Source organism: Tachyglossus aculeatus, chromosome 10 (assembly GCF_015852505.1).
Source record: "Tachyglossus aculeatus isolate mTacAcu1 chromosome 10, mTacAcu1.pri, whole genome shotgun sequence".
Taxonomy (NCBI): Eukaryota; Metazoa; Chordata; class Mammalia; order Monotremata; family Tachyglossidae; genus Tachyglossus; species Tachyglossus aculeatus.
Window position 1 is genome coordinate 48,374,671 of NC_052075.1, and position 18,716 is coordinate 48,393,386.

Below are 18,716 nucleotides of genomic sequence, written 5' to 3' on the forward strand. Positions count from 1 at the left end.
CATCCACAGGCAAAGGAAGGAATTCTACATTTCTTCAGCTTCCAACAGCACAGCCTGCAGCTAGGCCACCAGTGACCACAATGTCCAGGGCGTAAATTTCCAGTTGTGCCAGGGAGGGGAGAAGTTGCTGTTGAGGATGAGTCTATTCTTCCCTCTGGGAAGGGGAAGAATAGGCAATCTTAAATCCCTATCACAGCCCTGAAGGGAATTCTTGTTCTGGATAAGAGGTCCAATCGGGAACCGCCTCCCCCATACCCTATTTGGAGTCAGGCCAGAATCGGAATGGACTCTTTCCTTCAGACAAGTCAGTATCTGAACTTTTTCAGAATGCTCCATATTTCCAGTTTTGAACTTTTCCTGTGCTACTGTGAAGCAGCAAGACCTAATGGAAAGAGCACAGGACGGGAGCCAGGAGACCTGGATTTTAAGCCCAGTTCTGTCACTCGTCTGTTGCATGACCTTGGGTAAGTCAGTTAGCTTCTCTGTGCTGCAGTTTCCACCTCTGTAAAATGGGGTTGTAAATACCTGTTCCCCATCCCCCTTAGTCTGTGGGGCAGGGACTATGTCTTGTGTGTCTACCACGTACAGCGTGGCCTCGTGGGAAGAGCACATATCTATTCTATTTATTTTATTTTGTTAGTATGTTTGGTTTTATTCTCTGTCTCCCCCTTTCAGACTGTGAGCCCACTGTTGGGTAGGGACTGTCTCTATGTGATGCCAATTTGTACTTCCCAAGCGCTTAGTACAGTGCTCTGCACATAGTAAGCGCTCAATAAATACGATTGATTGATTGATTGATTGATTGTGATTGTACGGTTTCTGCCCCACTGATTGGCATACTGTAAGCGTACGACAAATATCATCATTATTACTGATGGTCATCTTTCTCAGGGTCCACTACAACACTGTGGTGGAGCTGAACTGAGGTACCCTATACACTTGAACCCTCACACGAGGCATACGGGTGTGTTCTTACTCTCTCTCTCTCTCTCTCTCTCTCTCTCTCTCTTTCCCAGCAGTTGAGTTTCTAAGATTGGTTCTGTTCTCAAGCAAACATCTGGCAAGAGGATGGCAAGCTCAGGACAGCCTTCTCAACCCCAAGGGCCCATCCCATTCTGGTCCATATGACAACATTTTGACCAAACTCCCTCAAAGAGTGGGATTGTACAAGTACCCCAATTCCATTTCAGAGCGCCTTCAATAATATCCCCGTTAGTGCTCCTGAAAGCAGGCAACCAGGTGGGTTCTCAAATGCACCTTTCTTTTACAAAGTATGTTTTCGATCAATGGCTAACAACCCAAAATGGGCCCAGAGGAGTTTCCCTTCATGGATTTCCCATCCAGAAATCCCTGCCTTCTTCGGTTCAGCCATTAATCAATGGAAATCCCAAGGACCTTCATGATACTTAAAAACTAATGGTTATTGGACTCCAGTTTCTCTCCAGGTACTCACTCCTACAAGTCAACTAGCTAAAGCTATTACTTCATCAATCAGGGAAGACTCTACCTCGATTTGGCCTGCAAACAGAAAAAATTATACATTTAATCCATAGTCAATTAGCTGCAGCAGATATGCACATAATTTTTACAAGGGCAATACAGCATCATTACGCATTTCAGCAATGGGGGAGAGCCTAGTAGAAACAGCACAGGTCTGAGAGTGAAGAAACCTGGGTTCTAGTCCCAGTCCTGCTGCTGGACCACTGTGTGACATCAGGCAAGTTACTTAACCTCTCTGGACCTCAGTTTCCTTAGTGGCATTTGACATTCACCCCATCCTCAGCCCACCATCACTTGTGTACACATCTTTAAAATATATATTAAAAATTATTACTCATTCATATTCATATCTGCCTCCCCCTTTAGACTGTAAAGGGAATGTGTCTGCTAATTCTGTTGTATTTCATTCATTCAAATTCAATCGTATTTATTGAGCACTTACTGTTTGCAGAGCACTGTACTAAGGGCTTGTACTCTCCCAACTGCTTAGTACAGTTCTCTGCATATAGTAAGTGCTGAATAAATACAATTAATTGCATCTTCCCAGGGATGTTTTGAAGATTAAATGGGATCATTGGATGTGAAAGCACATGGCCAAAATAAATGCCCCAGGCCACTTCAAGGTATGATATAATTACAAGTACTTAGGGTGGATTGCATATTTATTGTGACTAAACATGATTCTTTCTTCACGTTTATAGAAGAGATGAGGCAGGCGGCAAGAAAATCAAGAAAAATTCCTTTCCCCCTTCCCCCACCAATTAATATTGGTTTGGCTTTCTACACAGTTTTATTACATAATTATAAGGCTGCCCTTGGGTATTTAAAATTTGATTAGAAGGCTCTGAGTACCTCCACTCCATCCCACCCACCCTATAATTCCATCACTACTACATTATAGTAACTCAATAATCATACTGTAGAATATGGTCATTAGGAACTATTTAATGAATGTTTTCACAAAGGCTATAAAACTGAAAACGTTACCAAACTCACGAATACTCTATTGTCCTCCACAGTGGTTCAATGTAATCTGTAATTTTTTTTTTTTGCCAATCCCTTCTCCTTTTATTGGGGTGTGATCTAAGAGATGGTATGAAAAACTATTCAGATAATTGAACAATGACTAACAAAACAGCAGCACCTAGTTTGTTAGTTTCAGGGTCAAGTCAGTGTCCTCACAGCTGGGTTTCTGACTCAACTTCCTGGCAGTTTGGAAAACTCAACTCTTCCTACATCTGTGCCCAGATTCTCCATCCCTATCAGTGTGTTGGAAAGCCATTTCTTTGCCTGGAAACAAGAACAGGGTTTCCATCAATGCAACAGTTTTAATTTTTCCCTGCCCAAACACTCAGACAATGCCCAAATGATCCGACTGTTTGGAAATTCCCTGCACTTGACTCTAAATTCCTTGTGGGCAGGGAACCTGTTTACCAACTGTTGTACTAAACTCTCTCCCAAGTGCTTAGTACAGTACTCTGCACACATTAAGCACTCAATAAGTAACTGTTGATGATCAACTTCCCCTATCTGATTGTGAAACCCCAGAAGGCAGAGATGCAGTGCTTAGTTAACAATAATAATAATAACAGCATTTATTAAGCACTTATTATGTACCAAGCACTGTTCTAAATGCTGGGGAAGATATATGGTAATCAGGTTGCCCCACATAGGGCTCTCAGTCTTGATCCCCATTTTACAGATGAGGCAACTGAGGCTCAGAGATGTTAAATGACTTGTCCAAAGTCACACAGCTGACAAGTGGCAGATGTGGGATTAGAACCCACGACCTCTGAATCTCGAGCCTGTGCTCTTTCCACTAAGCCATGCTGTACTTCCCAAGCACTTAGTACAGTGCTCTGCACACAATAAGCACTCAATAAATACGATTGATTGAATGCAAGCATTCAATAAACACCGTTAATTGAATGCAACCACTTGGAAGCATCCTGCACCTCTTCAGACTCTTTTCAAGAGAGAACTACAAAGGCAAATGGAATATCAATGTGAGACTCAAAATGCGGCCAATCAATCAATCAATCAATCAATCGTATCTATTGAGCGCTTACTGTGTGCAGAGCACTGTACTAAGCGCTTGGGAAATACAAGTTGGCAACATAGTGAAACAGCCACATGCAGTGAAGGACCAAACCTAGCTATTCTCTCTGTTCTTGATAATGAAGATAATGGTATAATGGCAGATAATAAGATAATGGCAGCAGCGTGGCTCAGTGGAAAGAGCATCGGCTTTGGAGTCAGAGATCATGGGTTCAAATCCCGGCTCCGCCAACTGTCAGCTGTGTGACTCTGGGCAAGTCACTTAACTTCTCTATGCCTCAGCTACCTCATCTGTAAAATGGAGATTAAAACTGTGAGCCCCCCCGTGGTACAAGCTGATCACCTTGTAATTTCCCCAGGGCTTAGAACAGTCCTTTGCACATAGTAAGTGCTTAACAAGTGCCATTATCATCATTATTATTATTATTTATCAAGAGAAGCAGTATGACCTAGTGGATAGAGCAGGGGCCTGGAAGCTGGCTGACTTGTACTTCCCAAGCACTTAGTACAGTGCTCTGCACAGAGTAAGCGCTCAATAAATATGATTGAATGAATGAAGGATCTGGGTTCTAATACTGGCTCTGCCATCTGACTGCTGTATGACCTTTGGCAAGTCACTTCACTTCTCGGAGCCTCAGTTACCTCATCTGCAAAATGAGGATTAAGATTGTGAGCCCCGTGTGGGATGGGGACTGTGTCCAACCTGGGACTGTGTCCAACATGTGTCCAACCTGATTAGTATCTACCCCAAGCACTTAGTACAGTGCTCTGCACACAGTAAGCGCTCAATAAATACTATTGAATGAATGAATGAATGAACCCCAGTGCTTAGTACAGTGCCTGACGTATAGTAGCGCTTAACGAATACCATAAAAAAGCATTTACTACAAGTCAAACCTTGTGCCAAGCGCTGGGGTAGATACAAAACAAGCAGATTGGACACCGTCCCCACCCTCCAGAGGAGTTACAGTCTAAAAGGGAGAGAAAATAGGTCTTCTATTTCCTTTTTACGGTTGAGGAAACTAAGACCCAGAAAAGTTGATTGGCCCAAGGTTACGCAGCAGGAAAGTGGTAGAATGGGGACTAGAATCTGGGTCTCCTGACTCTTCATCTTGGGCTGTTTCCTCTAGTGACAGGGCCTCTTTTCCAAGGCAAAGATGTAAGCTAGACTGTAAGCTCGTTGTGGGCAGGGAATGTGTCTGTTTATTGTTGGATCGTAGCCTCCCAAGCACTTAGAACAGTGCTCTGCACATAATAAGTGCTCAATAAATACAATTGAATGAATGAAGTGGATGCAGCCAAGGGATTGAACTATCTGCCCCATTCCCCTTCGCTCTGCTGGGTATATGGAGACAGCCAGGATTAATACCCCATGATCCTTTCTACAGTGCATCAGGTGAGACATAAGGAACCAATGCTCCTCCTAACTTTTTGCTTATTATTATTATCATCATCTTTATGGTATTTGCTAAGTGCTTATTATATGCCAAATACTGTGCTAAGCATTTGGGTAAACACAAAGTAATCAGCTCTACAGGAGGTTCATGATCTAACTGGGAAGGGAGAACAGATATCTCCTCCCCATTTTACAGATGAAGAAATTGAGGCCAAGGGAGGTTAAGTGACTTATCCAAGGTTGCCCAACAGGCCTGGGATGGGGTCAGAATTAGAACCCAGTTTTCCTGGGTTTTTTTTTTTAATTGTTAAGTACTTTCTATGTGCCAGGCACTGTACTAAGTCCTGAGTTAGGTAGAAGCCAATCGGGTTGTAATAATAATAATGATGGCATTTATTAAGCGCTTACTATGTGCAAAGCACTGTTCTAATCAATCAATCAATCATATTTATTGAGTGCTTACTGTGTGCAGAGCACTGTACTAAGCTCTTGGGAAGTACAAAATGGCAACATATAGAGATGGTCTCTACCCAACAGTGGGCTCACAGTCTGGAAGATTCTTCTTCTAAGATTCTTCTAAGCACTGGGGAGGTTACGAGGTGATCAGGTGGTCCCTCATGGGGCTCACAGTCTTAATCCCCATTTTACAGATGAGGTAACTGAGGCACAGAGAAGTTAAGTGACTTGCCCAAAGTCAAACAGCTGACAACTGGCGGAGCCGGGATTTGAACCCATGACTTCAGGCTCCAAAGCCCGGGCTCTTTCCTACTGAGCCACGTACACAGTCCCTGTCCCACATGGGGCTCCTAGTTTTCATCTCCATTTTACAGATGAGGTAACTGAGGCCCAAAGAAGTGACTTGCCCATGGTCACGTAGCAGACAAGTGGCAGCACCAAAATTAAAACCCAGGTTCTTCTGATTCCCAGTCCTGTGCTCTTGTCACCAGGCCACACTCTACAGCTGGGGCAAAATGAGACTCCCAGGAGGCGAATGGAGCTCCGGTCTTCTGCCCCACTCCTCACACCAGGCACGCTAGAGGTTCATCCCGCGATCAGGCCACTCCAAGCTTCGTTGCCAGTTCGACCGCAATTACTGGAAGTACAAGGGATCTGAGCTCAGGGGGATCAAAGCCAGCCCACGTCCCCCAGCCCAGGAGGCATAATGAAGGCAAAAACCAAATAAGAATGTTTCCCATGTGTGTCAGCAAGTTGTTGTCCAACAGCTGCAAACATTTTTTTCTCTCTCTCTCCCGCACAGCTCTAATCGGAGCCATCCTGTTCCATGCTAGGTCGTTAACATAAAGCATATTCATCTCCCTCGCTCTTTTCCCAACGTGTTTGTCAGACCATGTGGCCTAGTGGAGGGAGCCCCTGCCTGAGAGTCAGAAGTCATGGGTTCTAATTTCACTCTACCATGTGCCTGCTGTGCGATCTTGGACCGATCTGGGCCTCAGTTTCCTCACTTGTAAAATGGAGATTCAATAGCCCATTGTTGGGTAGGGATTGTCTCTATTTGTTGCCGAACTGTACTTTCCAAGTGCTTAGTACAGTGCTCTGCGCATAGTAAGCACTCAAATGATTGAATGAATACTTGTTGTCCCCTTAAACTGGGAGCCCTGTGTGGGACAGGGACTGTGGCTGACCTGATGATTTTGTATCTACCCCAGTGCTTAGTACGGTGCTTGATCCAAATTAGATGTTACCAAATACCATCATTATTATTATTATTATTATTAATTTATTATTGTTTTGGTGCATACTCCCTAGCACTTGAGAGCACATTTTATATTCATGCACGCTTTTGGATTTCTCTATTTTTCATGACAAACTCACTCTATCAACAGTGGTAGCACTGTCCTTCCTCCTGTTTACCCCATTTATAAATGACTTGTGATGTTCTGGCTCCTCCACTGGATTTTTGGCTCCTTGAGGGCAGGAATCATGTGTCTCCTACTTCTGTGGTGCTCTCTCAAGTGCTAGCACAGTGTTCAACGCATAGCAGACCCTCAGTAAATATGACTTATACTTACCCATGTGGGGAGCTAGTGGAAAGAAGTGATTCCTGCCCCTGAGGAGCTTCTGAACCAAAGGATAAATACCTCGTTTTCCCTCCCACTTCCCTCCAGAGTCTCCATCACAAAACCAAAGCCCTCATCCTCAAAAACGCCTGTTGCCTTGGACTATGGGCATCAAAGAGCAAAACCAAAAAAAAATAATAATTGTGGTATTCGCTAAGGATTTAGTATGTGCCAAGCACTGTGCTAGGAACTGAGGCAGGTACAAGAATCAGATTGGATACCATTTCTTTCCCATGTGGGGTTTAGAGGCTAAGTGGGAGGGAGAAGCAACGTGGCTCAGTGGAAAGAGCACAGGCTTTTGAGTCTGAGGTCATGGGTTCAAATCCCAGCTCTGCCAATTGTCAGCTGTGTGATTTTGGGAAAGTCACATAACTTCTCTGTGCCTCAGTGATCTCATCTGAAAAATGGGAATTAAGATCGTGAGCACCCTGTGGGACAACCTGATCACCTTGAAACCTCCCCAGCACTTAGAACAGTGCTTTGCACATAGTAAGCACTTAATAAATGCCATCATTATTATTATCATTATTAACAGGTGTTGAATCTCCATTCTAAAGAAATTCAAATTGAGAAATAAGGAAACAGAGGCACAGAGAGGTTAAGTTACTTATCCAAGGTTAAACAGCAGGCAGATAGCTGAGTCAGGTCTCCTGACTGCCAGTCCTGAGCCCTTTCCAGTAGGCCAGACGCTTTTGAATAGTAATAATAGCATTATTAAGCACTTAAGATAGACCAAGCGCTCGAGTTAGAGATGAGATAATCAGATCAGATACAGAACTTGTTCCACACGGAGCTCACAGACCGAGGGGAGGTATTTTATCCCTATTTAAGAATGAGGAAACTGAGGCCCAGAGAAGTTTGGTGACTTGCCAATGGTCACGCAGCAGACAGTGATGGAGCCAGAACTAGAACCCAAGTCTCCTGGGACTCAATCCCTTGCTCTTTCCACTAGGCCATATTGTTTCCAGAATGAGATGTTACTCAGGGGGTTCGTAGTTAAAAGTTAGATTCCTCTCCTCCACCCGGTGAGACCCTCTCAAATCTCACACCTCAAAATAACCCTTCACTGTCCGGCACTGGGTCTGAGCCTTCTCATAACAAATAAGAGTTCCTTGGAAAATCAGAGGGGCCGTGGGGATGACTTAATGGTCAGAGCATAACCCGGAGATCCCTGGAGGGCCTGGGGACCAGCCTCTAAGGGAAGCGGCATCCAACGTTCCGTTTCTGCTTTTCCCTGGGGATGCTGTGGTCTTTTCCAGGGGAAGGGGAACCAGGCCAAACGAAACAGCATTTGAAAAAAATTATAAAAAAAAATCCTTCCCTTGAAGCTTAATTCTTACAAACAAAATGACTGCAGATGAATTAAACATGTTTGCGGAACAATCAGCATGAAGGAAAATCCCCACCACCAAAATGCATTTGAATCTTCTACAAATTGCTGGCAACCCTCAGATCTGCAGCCCAGAATTTCTGCTGACTCTCCCCGTTTCGAAGGCCAAAGTAAACCCAGGAGAGAAATGCAGTGTTTAGAAGGTCTAAAAGGGCCCGAGACACCTGATTACCGATCTATAGCACTGAGCCTAACAGCTTAAGCGGTTTATTGCTACCCTCTCTCATGTTTCTTCTCCTCCATAATTCATGGTGCACTGACAACTGAGCCCTTGTGCTCTCGGAATGACACACCAAATTAACCTAACAAGGTGGTGTGTGATATGCCGGGACTCAGTGGGTCTATGTAATCTTTGGGAACCTGAGCAGAAGAGGCAAAGGACTAAAGGCAGAGTGTAGGGTTCCCAATGACATGGCGTGAACAATTGAGCCCTGTGTCGGGACAGGGAATGTGTCTGATCTTCTTATCTGACATCTACTCCAGGGCTTAGTACAGTGCTTGGTCCATAGTAAATGCTCAAAAAACACCATGTAAAAAAAAAATGGATCCAATGTCAAGTCTTCCATCTTGCCGGGACCTGGGCAGCTAAGAAGTTGTATGGTCCAGTGGAAAGTGGGAGCCAGAGGACCAGGGTTCAATTCCAGCTCTCCCTGAGAGCTCACCTCCTCCAGGAGGCCTTCCCAGACTGAGCCCCCTCCTTCCTCTCCCCCTCCTCCCCCCCATCCCCCCGCCTTACCTCCTTCCCCTCCCCACAACACCTGTATATATGTATATATGTTTGTACATATTTATTACTCTATTTTACTTGGGCATATTTATTCTATTTATTTTATTTTGTTAATATGTTTTGTTTTGTTGTCTGTCTCCCCCTTTTACACTGTGAATCCGCTGTTGGGTAGGTACCGTCTCTGTATGTTGCCAACTTGTACTTTCCAAGCGCTTAGTACGGTGCTCTGCACCACAGCAAGCGCTCAATAAATACGATTGAATGAATGAAAAGTCACTTCACTTCTCTGTGCTTCAATTTCCACTTCTGTAAAATGGGGATTTATTACTTCTTCTCCCTTCTACTTAGATTGTGAGCCCCTTGGTAAACAGGGGCTGTGACTGACTTGATTGGACTTTCAAAGTGCTTAGAACAGTGCTTGTCCCAGTAAGTGCTTAACAAATACAATACTACTGCTACTAATAACAATGATAATAACAGTTAGGCAAATCAGATAGGACCAGTAGTTTTTTCTGATCTGTTGGTCTTGTCTCTACAGCAGCACTTTTTAAATGGCATTTATTAAGTGCTTACTATGTGCCAAGCACTGTACTAAACTCTGGGGTAGATGCAAAATAATCAGGTTAGTCACTTCATTCATTTCATTCTTTTGGTCAGTCATAGTTATTGAGTGTTTAATGTGTGCAAAGCACTGTACTAAGATTTTGGGAGAGTACGATATAAGAACATTCACATTCCCAGCCTACAGTGAGCTCATAGTCTAGAAGGGGAGGCAGATATTAACGTAAATAATTAAATAATTTACAATATAGACAGATATAGACATATGTGCTGTGGGGATGGGAGGGAGGTGGAATGAAGGCAGCAAGTCAGGGTGACACAAAAGGGAGTGGGACGGTCCCCGTCCTACATGGGGCTCACAATCTAAGTAGAAAAGAGTAAGATTTAATTTCCATTTTTTACAGATGAGGAAAATGAGACACAGCGAATTCAAGTGTCTTGCCCAGGGTCACGCAGCAAAGAAATGGCAGAGTCAGAATTAGAACCCAGGTCATCTGACTCCTATACTCAGGATCTTTCCCTTAGCACAGTGCTTTCGCCTACCGTAAGCACTCAGTGATGACGATCGGTTTCCTTGCTGACCTCCCTGCCTCCTGTCTCTCCCCACTCCAGTCCATATGTCACTCTGCTGCCTGGATCATTTTTTCTACAAAAACATTTGGTTCATATTTCCCCGCACCTTAAGAACCTCCAGCGGCCGCCCATCCATCTCCCCATTAAGCAGAAACTCTTTACCATCAGCTTTAAACCACCTTGCCCCCTCCTACCTTCCTCCCTGATTTCGTACTACAACCCAGACCTCATATTTCACCCCTCTAACAATAATAATAATAATAATAATAATAATAATAATAATAATAATAATAATGGCCTTTATTAAATGGTTACTATGTGCAAAGCACTGTTCTAAGTGCCGGGGAGGCTACAAGGTGATCAGGTTGTCCCACGGGGGCCTCACAGTCTTAATTCCCATTTTACAGATGAGGTAACTGAAGCCCAGAAAAGTTAAGTGACATGCCCAAAGTCACACAGCTGACAACTAGCCGAGCTGGGATTTGAACCCATGACCTCTGACTCCAAAGCCCGGGCTCTTCTGAGCCATGCTGCTTCTCAATACCAACCTATTCACAATATCTCCATCTTGTCTATCCCGCCACTGACCTCTCACCCACATCCCACTTCTAGCCTGGACCACCTTTCATCTTCATATCCGTCAGACAATCACTCTCCTCACTATCAAAGCTTTATTGAAGGCACATCACCTCCAAGAGGCCTTGCCTGACTAGGCCCTCATTTCAATTTCTCTCACTCCCTCTTGCATCGCCTTTGCAGCTGAATTTGCACCCTCTATTCACCCATCCCTCAGCCCACAGAACTTACATCCATATCTGTAATTTATTTATTTATTTATATTAATGTCTCTCTCCAACTCCAGACAGTAAGCTCGTTATGGGCAGGGAATGTGTCTACCAATTCTATTTTACTGTATTTTCCCAAGCACTTAGCTCAGTGTTCGGCACACAGTAAGCTCTCAATAAATACAGTTGATGGATTGATCCAAATTGAAAGATTTCTCTTAGGCAGACTTGATATTTCTGGAGAACTATCTGATCCTGGATCTGACTCCCTACTTTATATTGGGAGCTCCTGAAGGACAGGGAAAAAGTGTTTCCTTCTGTTAAACTCTCCCATGTGCTTAAGAATTGTGCTTCACCCTCAGTAGGCCCTCAGTAAACATCACTGATGAATAGAGAAGTTCGCCTTGAGAACCAGGTTACACAGAATTCCCTTCTGAGATCCCATGGAGCAGGGCACCACCTCTGAATCATTCTGGAAACCAGAGTTTTCCATGACAGACAAGCCCCAGAGAAATTACCATGGTCCAGAAGGATTTAGAATAAATGCCAAAGCAAGACTGAGTCCTGGGCCTTGATTTGAAGACGAGCTACGACACCTGAATTCCAATTAGCCCTGAACCGAAAGTGACTGTCTTCAATGGGCCTCCGGGCAAGAAATCAAAAAAGCTAATCGTGTCTTACCTGGTAATGAACTCTCTGGGTACCAGAGGAAACCAACTGCAGGTCCTGAGGGAAAATAAAGAAATACCCATGGCTTTAAAGTGGCTTTAACAAGCTCTCCCTAAAGCTGAGTCAAACTTCTCAGATCTCATGCTAACAAGCCTCAACCGGAATGCCACTAAATGTCCTAACGAAATGCTTCAGTGTCCAAAGACATTCTGTCAATTCGTCGAGGCTCCATAAACTCTGACCTAATTTATTAATTTTTAATAAATTACTCCCTTGTCCTCCTGCAGTGCCTTAGCAATGAATAAACCAGTTGCCCCTCCTCCAGACTTTCTCCGAGCTCGTGGGTTCTCAGATCTAGCCCTGTTTTTCAACTTGCTTTTTCTCTTCTTTAGAACGAGGCTGGCTTCTAGCGTCCACTGAAATGCCTCTCAGCTGGGAACCACTGAGACGTTCAGATACTTGAGTTGCAGCTTGATGTGGCAAATGGTTGAAACATCTATTAGCTCACAGTCAACATTAATGGGTTCATTTCACAGACCGTGTCAGAAATCAGAGTTCAGTCGTGAGCCAAAATCAACCTTCAAAAAAGACATTAAGACCAAGGTCTAGAGATAGGCCGATTAGATCGTCAACTCTTCTAGGGCAGAGGCTGCCAATTTTTTTTATTTTTATTGCCGCTCCCACAGGCTAATCCCATACACTGCAGTCACAAAGCAATCAATTATCCTTGTGGGACTGGCTAAAAGTCAAGGCTGGTTTCACTAATTTGGCCTCAGTTTCCTCATCTGTAAAATGGGGTTTTGAAATCTGCTCTCCTCTCCCTTAGACTCTGAACCCTATATGGAACAGGGACTGTATCTGACCTGATTATCTTTTACCTACCCCAGTGCTTAGTAGTACAGTCCTTGGCACATAGCCCTTAACAAATACTATTATCATTTTTATAAGGCAGAAAAAAATGGTACCCCTTCCTTAGAGAGGACATCCCAATACCCATGGTTCTGTGGGTATTATTACACTGGGCAAACAGGATAATGTAAAGATAGGATGATAAAATGATGTCATTTGTGTTGTACTCTCCCAAATACTTAGTACGGTCCTCTGCACCGGGGCATATCCTGAGTTCTCTCATCATCATCAGTGGTATTTAGCATTTATGGTAATAATCATCAGCACTTACAGTGTGATAATAATAATAATGATAATAATAATAATGATGGTATTTGTTAAGTGCTCATTATGTGCTAGAGCACTGTACTAAGCATGTGGAAGAGGACAATACAACAGAGTTAGTAATAATAATAATAATCATGATGGCATTTATTAAGTGCTTACTATGTGCAAAGCATTGTGCTACGCGGTGGGAAAGTTACAAGGTGATCAGGTCGTCCCACATGGGGCTCACAGTTTTCATCCCCATTTTACAGATGAGCTAACTGAGGCACAGAGAAGTTAAGTGATTTGCCCAAAGTCATCCAGCTGACAACTGGCGGAGCCGGAATTTGAACCCATGACCGCAGACTCCAAAGCCCGTGCTCTTTCCACTGAGCCACGCTGACAAGTCCCTCCTCTTGCACCTTGCTCCAGAGCCATTGCGTCTCTTCTCCAGTCCCTGTGAACTCAAGCACCAATTCCTATGTGGGCAGGGAGAGATTGATCCCTTCCCATCCTTCAAACGCAGTCGCCCCCATCTAATGGTGCTCCTTCAGGCTGCTGTCTAAGCCGCTTACCGTCTGAAGCCGGCCCTGATGACGATGGCTGATTGGGTTGATTTGGCGGGATGATGATGATGGTGATGATGACATGACATTCGATGCCTGGATGGGTCGATAATTAACCATTAGTTGTTTGGCCGGTGGTGATTTGTGACATCATGTTACATTAAGAGTCTACTCAAATTGCTCTACCTAACTTGAGGTAGAGTTTGTATTTACCCACCACCAGAGATAAAGCTGGGCTCTCTACGATCAAGGGCGTGATGCAGGCCTGCCCCCATCTTCATCCCACCCAAGTCTGATTCTGTTTTCACACCATATGCTCATAGAGTCTTGCCATTGAATTTGGCTCACTGATGAAGATGAACAAGGGGCAGCATGCCCAACTTCCAGGAATCCCTGTGACCCATCTTCCTCCCTATTCTCTCCCACCCTTGGGACCCACCTGCTTAGGTCCCTTCCAAGTACTCGCTTGCCAGCACTTAGTGCTCTTTATCTCACCTCCCTTCTCTCCTTCTCCAGCCCAGCCCACACACTCCACTCCTCCGCCGATAACCTCCGAACTGTGCCTCGTTCTTGCCTGTCCCACCATCAACCCCTGGCCCACATCCTTCCTCAGTCTTGGAATGCCCTCCCCCCTCACATCTGCCAAACTAGCACACTCCCCCATCTTCAAAGCCCTCCTGACAGCTCACCTCCTCCAGGAGGCCTTCCCAGACTAAGCCCCCCTTTTCTTCTGCTCCTCCTCCCCATTACCCCTACTCCCTCCCTCTGCTCTACCCCTCTCCCTGTCCCACAGCACTTGTGTATATATGTACATATTTATTATTTTATTATTCTATTTATTGTATTAACGATGTTATATATAATTTTATTCATTTATATTGACGCTATTGATCCCTGTCTACTTGATTTGTTTTGTTGCCTGTCTCCCCCCTTCTAGACTGTGAGCCCGTTGTTGGGTAGGGAATGTCTCTATTTGTTCCTGAATTGTACTTTCCAAGTGCTTAGTACAGTGCTGTGCACACAGTAAACGCCAATAAATATGAATGAATGAATGAATGTTCAGAGCTTATTATAGTGCCTGGCACAAAGTAAGCACTTATCAAATGCCATAATTATTATTTCTTCCTCTGGCACGTTCTCTCCCAACTCAAAAGAGGCTACATTTCAGAGGGATGATAAGGCCAAAGACTCATGGGATTGAGTGATAAGATTAGCTCATCTGACCCAACCCCATTCCACCTTTCCAGATACACCACACAGAAACCATTCCATCCTGGTGGACAAGAGGAGAAGATAATCAATTAAATTATGCCAAGATGTCAGGAGACCTAGATTCAAGTCCTAGCTCTGCCACTTACCTGTTGCGTGGATTTGGGCAAGTTACTTTACATCTCTGTGCCTCAGTTTCCTCCCCTGAAACACAGGGTTAACTACCTGATCTCCCTCCCTCTGAGGCTGTGAGTCCCACAGGGAACAGAAATTTTGTCCAATCCATTTATTTTTAGCACAGACTTGGCACCTGGTAGTAGTAGTAGTGGTAAGTGTACTTATTAAGTGCAAAACACTGTACTTAGGGCTGGGAAAGAATGGGAATTAGACATGATCCCTGTTCCTCAGGAGACACAATAAACAATAAATATTATTATTATCTCCTCATTTCATGCTTAACTTTACCGTTAATCGGTAATATGACACCTCTGCTTGGGAAAGCGTGACATCACACAGTTGGTAGACATGGACTCCCTACTGTTGGTCTACTCCAGGATGGTGTTATAATAATAACTGTGGTATTTGTTAAGCGCTTATTATGTACCAAGCGTGGGGTAGGTACAATATAAGGAGATTGGACACAGTCCCTGCCTCAAATGGGGCTCACATTCCAGAGTGGTGGTAGAACAGGGGTTTTATTCCCATTTTCACAGATGAGGAAGCTGAGATCCAGAAAAGCTAAGTGACTTGCCCAAGGTCACAAGACAGGCAAGTGGTGGAGCCAGAACTAGAATCCAGGTCTCCTCCCAGATCTGTTCTCTTTTCATTACAACATACTTCTTCTCTAAAGCAAGACCCCACCACATCTCAAGAATCTGACCCTTCATTTCCATGTAAACTCCTACCACACTAGTTTAAGCACTCGTTAACAACTGCATCAGACTCCTTGCTGACCCCCCGCCTTGTAACTTTCCCCATCCAGGACATACTTCACTCTGCTGTTGGGATCATTTTTCTAAATATACATTCAGAATGCGTTGTCTAAATCCTCAAAACCATCCAATGGGTAAGCATTCATGTCTGGATCAAACAGAAACTCCTCATCATTGGCTTTAAATTCCTCAATTAGCTCTCTCCCACCTGCCTATCCTCACTCCTCTCCCACAACTACCCTGACCACAGACTTCATTCCTCTAAAACCAACCAACTTCTTGTGCCTGGATCTCTCTTTTGACTCCTTGCCCTAGCTCTCCTTCCTTCCTGGAACTTCCTCCCGCTTTGTAACCAACAGATGACCCTCCCCCCACCACCAAAGCTATAATGTACATATCCTGAATCTCTGCTGCTTCCTGTAGTTTAATGTCTGTCTCCCCCACTAGACTGTAAGCTCCTTATGGGCAGGGATCATGCCTACCAATTGCACGGAACTCTGCCAAGCGCTTAGTATATTGCTCTACACATAGTAAGTGCTCCAAAAAATAACAATGACCAGTGGACCAGTACAGACTCTCTAAGCATGTTCAGTCTGGACCTCTCGGGACCAAACCCCACATAAGGAAGGGATCAGGCTACTATTCCTGGAATTTACTATCCCTGGAATTTCCGCTCCCAAGCAATTGAAATTGTTTGATGCTGCTGTTGATTTGCCTAAGATGCAAAACCCCAAGGCATATAGTCACAGGATGCATCCACCCTAGCTACTCTTTCACACTCAATCTAGCTGGTTTCCTGAGCCCACAAACGATGCATTGTTCATTTCCTTTATCACGGCTCTTTATAAGTAGAGGTGAAAAAGTCGCTGTGTTCCATCCCCATCTGATACAAGGATGCCATTTTCCCTCAGCCTATTCCTTGTTTTTATTAAAACACATTATTAAAAGCACATCCTCTATGTCTTGGCTCCTTGGACTGTTTAGCTAGTGAAATGTCCTTTTCCTTTGCCAATTCTTTTGGGCATGGAATATTGTTTCCTAGTGCCCCAATCTTGTTTCCTAAATTATGCAATGAATTTGGCACTTTCCCTGAAACTGACTTTTGCTTTTGGAATCTGTCTGGACTCCTTACTTCCTGGTGTTCAAATCAAGAAGGGTGTTTTCTCTAGTTGACTCTTCTGCCTTTTGTACCAGGAAATCAGCAGTGTCTTTTTAAGAGTTTGTTTGACTACATGTAACTCCCATTTCCACTAGGTTTTTCCCCTTAAAAACACTGATAACTGCTCCAAGGCTATGCTAGCCTCCTTTCTGGAAGAGAATGGCGGTGGATGGATGGGTGAATAGATGGCTGGGTGGATGGGTGGGTGGCTGGCTGGATGGTTGGGCAGGTGGATGCAATATTAATTAGGAGACCCAGAAAGAATCCTATTCATAAGGTCCTTCTTGCTTTCTTTCCCCTTTCAGTTTAACCCTAGCTTCCCACCTGCTGGGCAGGGAATGTGTCTGTTTTATTTTCTCCCAAGCACTTAGTACAGTGTTCTGCACACAGTAAGTGCTCAAGAAATAAGATTGACTGACTAAAACTAGTAGCTTGCATATCCTTGGTTTCCCCTCCACCTTTCCTTCCTGTCTGACCATCCCAGGCCAGCTAGATCCAGAGAAACGCTAGGCAAATCAGCAATAAATAATCACCCAAACCAACTCACCTCATGTAGGCGGTCAACGTACATTCGGCACGTCTCCAGGTCACAATCTCCTCGGACAACTATAATGCCCAAAGGGAGGGCTGAAGGGCAAGGGGGGAGGAAAAAAAGTGTTTTATAAAGGACTTGACAGTTCAAAACTCTTGAGAAGCAGCGTGGCTTTGTGGATAGAGCCCGGTTCTGTAAGTCAGAAGGACCTGGGTTCTAATACCAGCTCCACCACATATCTGTTGCGTGACCTTGGACTTCACTTCACTTCTCTGGGCCTCAGTTACCTCATCTGCAAAATGGAGATAAGAGTGTGAGCCCCGTGTGCGTTGCGGATTTTGTCCAACCTGATTACCTTGTATCTACCCCAGTGCTTAGAACAGTGCTTGGCACATAGTAAGCTCTTAACAAGTAGTATCATTATTATTATTATTATTATTGCTATTAAAAATCAGGGATGCTCATGTTCTTTGGCGATGGTAACATTTTGAAAATTTTACTTTTTAATTCTTCACTAAATGGGAAGCACAAATCCATTTTCTCTCTCCCATGTCTGCTTTAATCTCTAATTTCCTCTCCAATCAATGCTGGCTCCACTCTCCCATCATTTTCTCCACACACAGGTAATAATGCCACTCTAGCTAAAGTTGAGTAGCTCCACTTCCCTTTTGTGAGAGAGATGATGGGCACGGATTAGCTGGCCTGTCCATTGGATCCTAGTATCGGCCCTGATTTGGTATTCTGAAGATTCTTTCCTTCCCAGCTTTACGTCTTACCTGGCTCAGTCTAAAACTCTAAAACTGATTAGTTCTCTTTGCTTGAGAGCTCTGACAGAGAGGTGTCCAGCCTCTGAAAATGGAATTAAAAGCTGTCAAACATCCCTGTCCTCCCATTTACTAACTGGCAGGCATTACCTCTAATCCGCCAGCACATCACAGATCCTAGTCTGAAGGCTGTCAGACCATAGTAGAAGTCTCAGCCTAATGGTGGATGCTTTTTGTTTTGTTTTTATTTTATTTCATTTTTTATGATATTTAAGTATTTACTATGTGCCAGGCACTGTACTAAGCACTGGGGTAGATGCAACCTAATCAGGTCAGATACAGTCAATGTCTCACATGGGGCACACAGCTTTAATTCCCATTTCAAAGATTAGGCAACTGAGTCAAAGAGCAGTAAAGGGACTTGCCCAAGGTCACACAGAAGACACATAGCAGAGCCAGGATTAGAACCCAGGTCCTTCTCACTCCCAGGCCCGTGCTCTATCCATTAGGCAACACCGCTTATCGTGCAGTCTTACACCACATTTCCAGATCTACTTCTTTGTCTCCAACCAGACAGCCACCACTCTCATCCAGGAACTTTTCATCTCCCAGTTTAACTCATGGGTCGGACTCCTTCTGGGGTCCCTGTCTCCAGGCTCTCT

At 44.3% G+C, this 18,716-nt stretch overlaps 1 protein-coding gene across 4 annotated transcripts in view; it reads right to left on the bottom strand.

Moving 5' to 3' along the window:
* The window catches only part of DGKI (diacylglycerol kinase iota), a 240,066-nt gene that overhangs the window by 42,243 nt on the left and 179,107 nt on the right, over positions 1-18,716 (bottom strand). For 2 of the 4 annotated variants that reach the window (XM_038752350.1, XM_038752349.1), the window contains 3 exons: positions 17,306-17,385; positions 13,468-13,554; positions 11,750-11,794 (listed from right to left, as the gene is read on the bottom strand). In XM_038752350.1, coding sequence (XP_038608278.1) covers positions 11,750-11,794; positions 13,468-13,554; positions 17,306-17,385 — 212 coding nt within the window. The remainder of the gene's footprint in view (positions 1-11,749; positions 11,795-13,467; positions 13,555-17,305; positions 17,386-18,716) is intronic. The other 2 variants (XM_038752352.1, XM_038752351.1) reach the window with 1 other exon arrangement.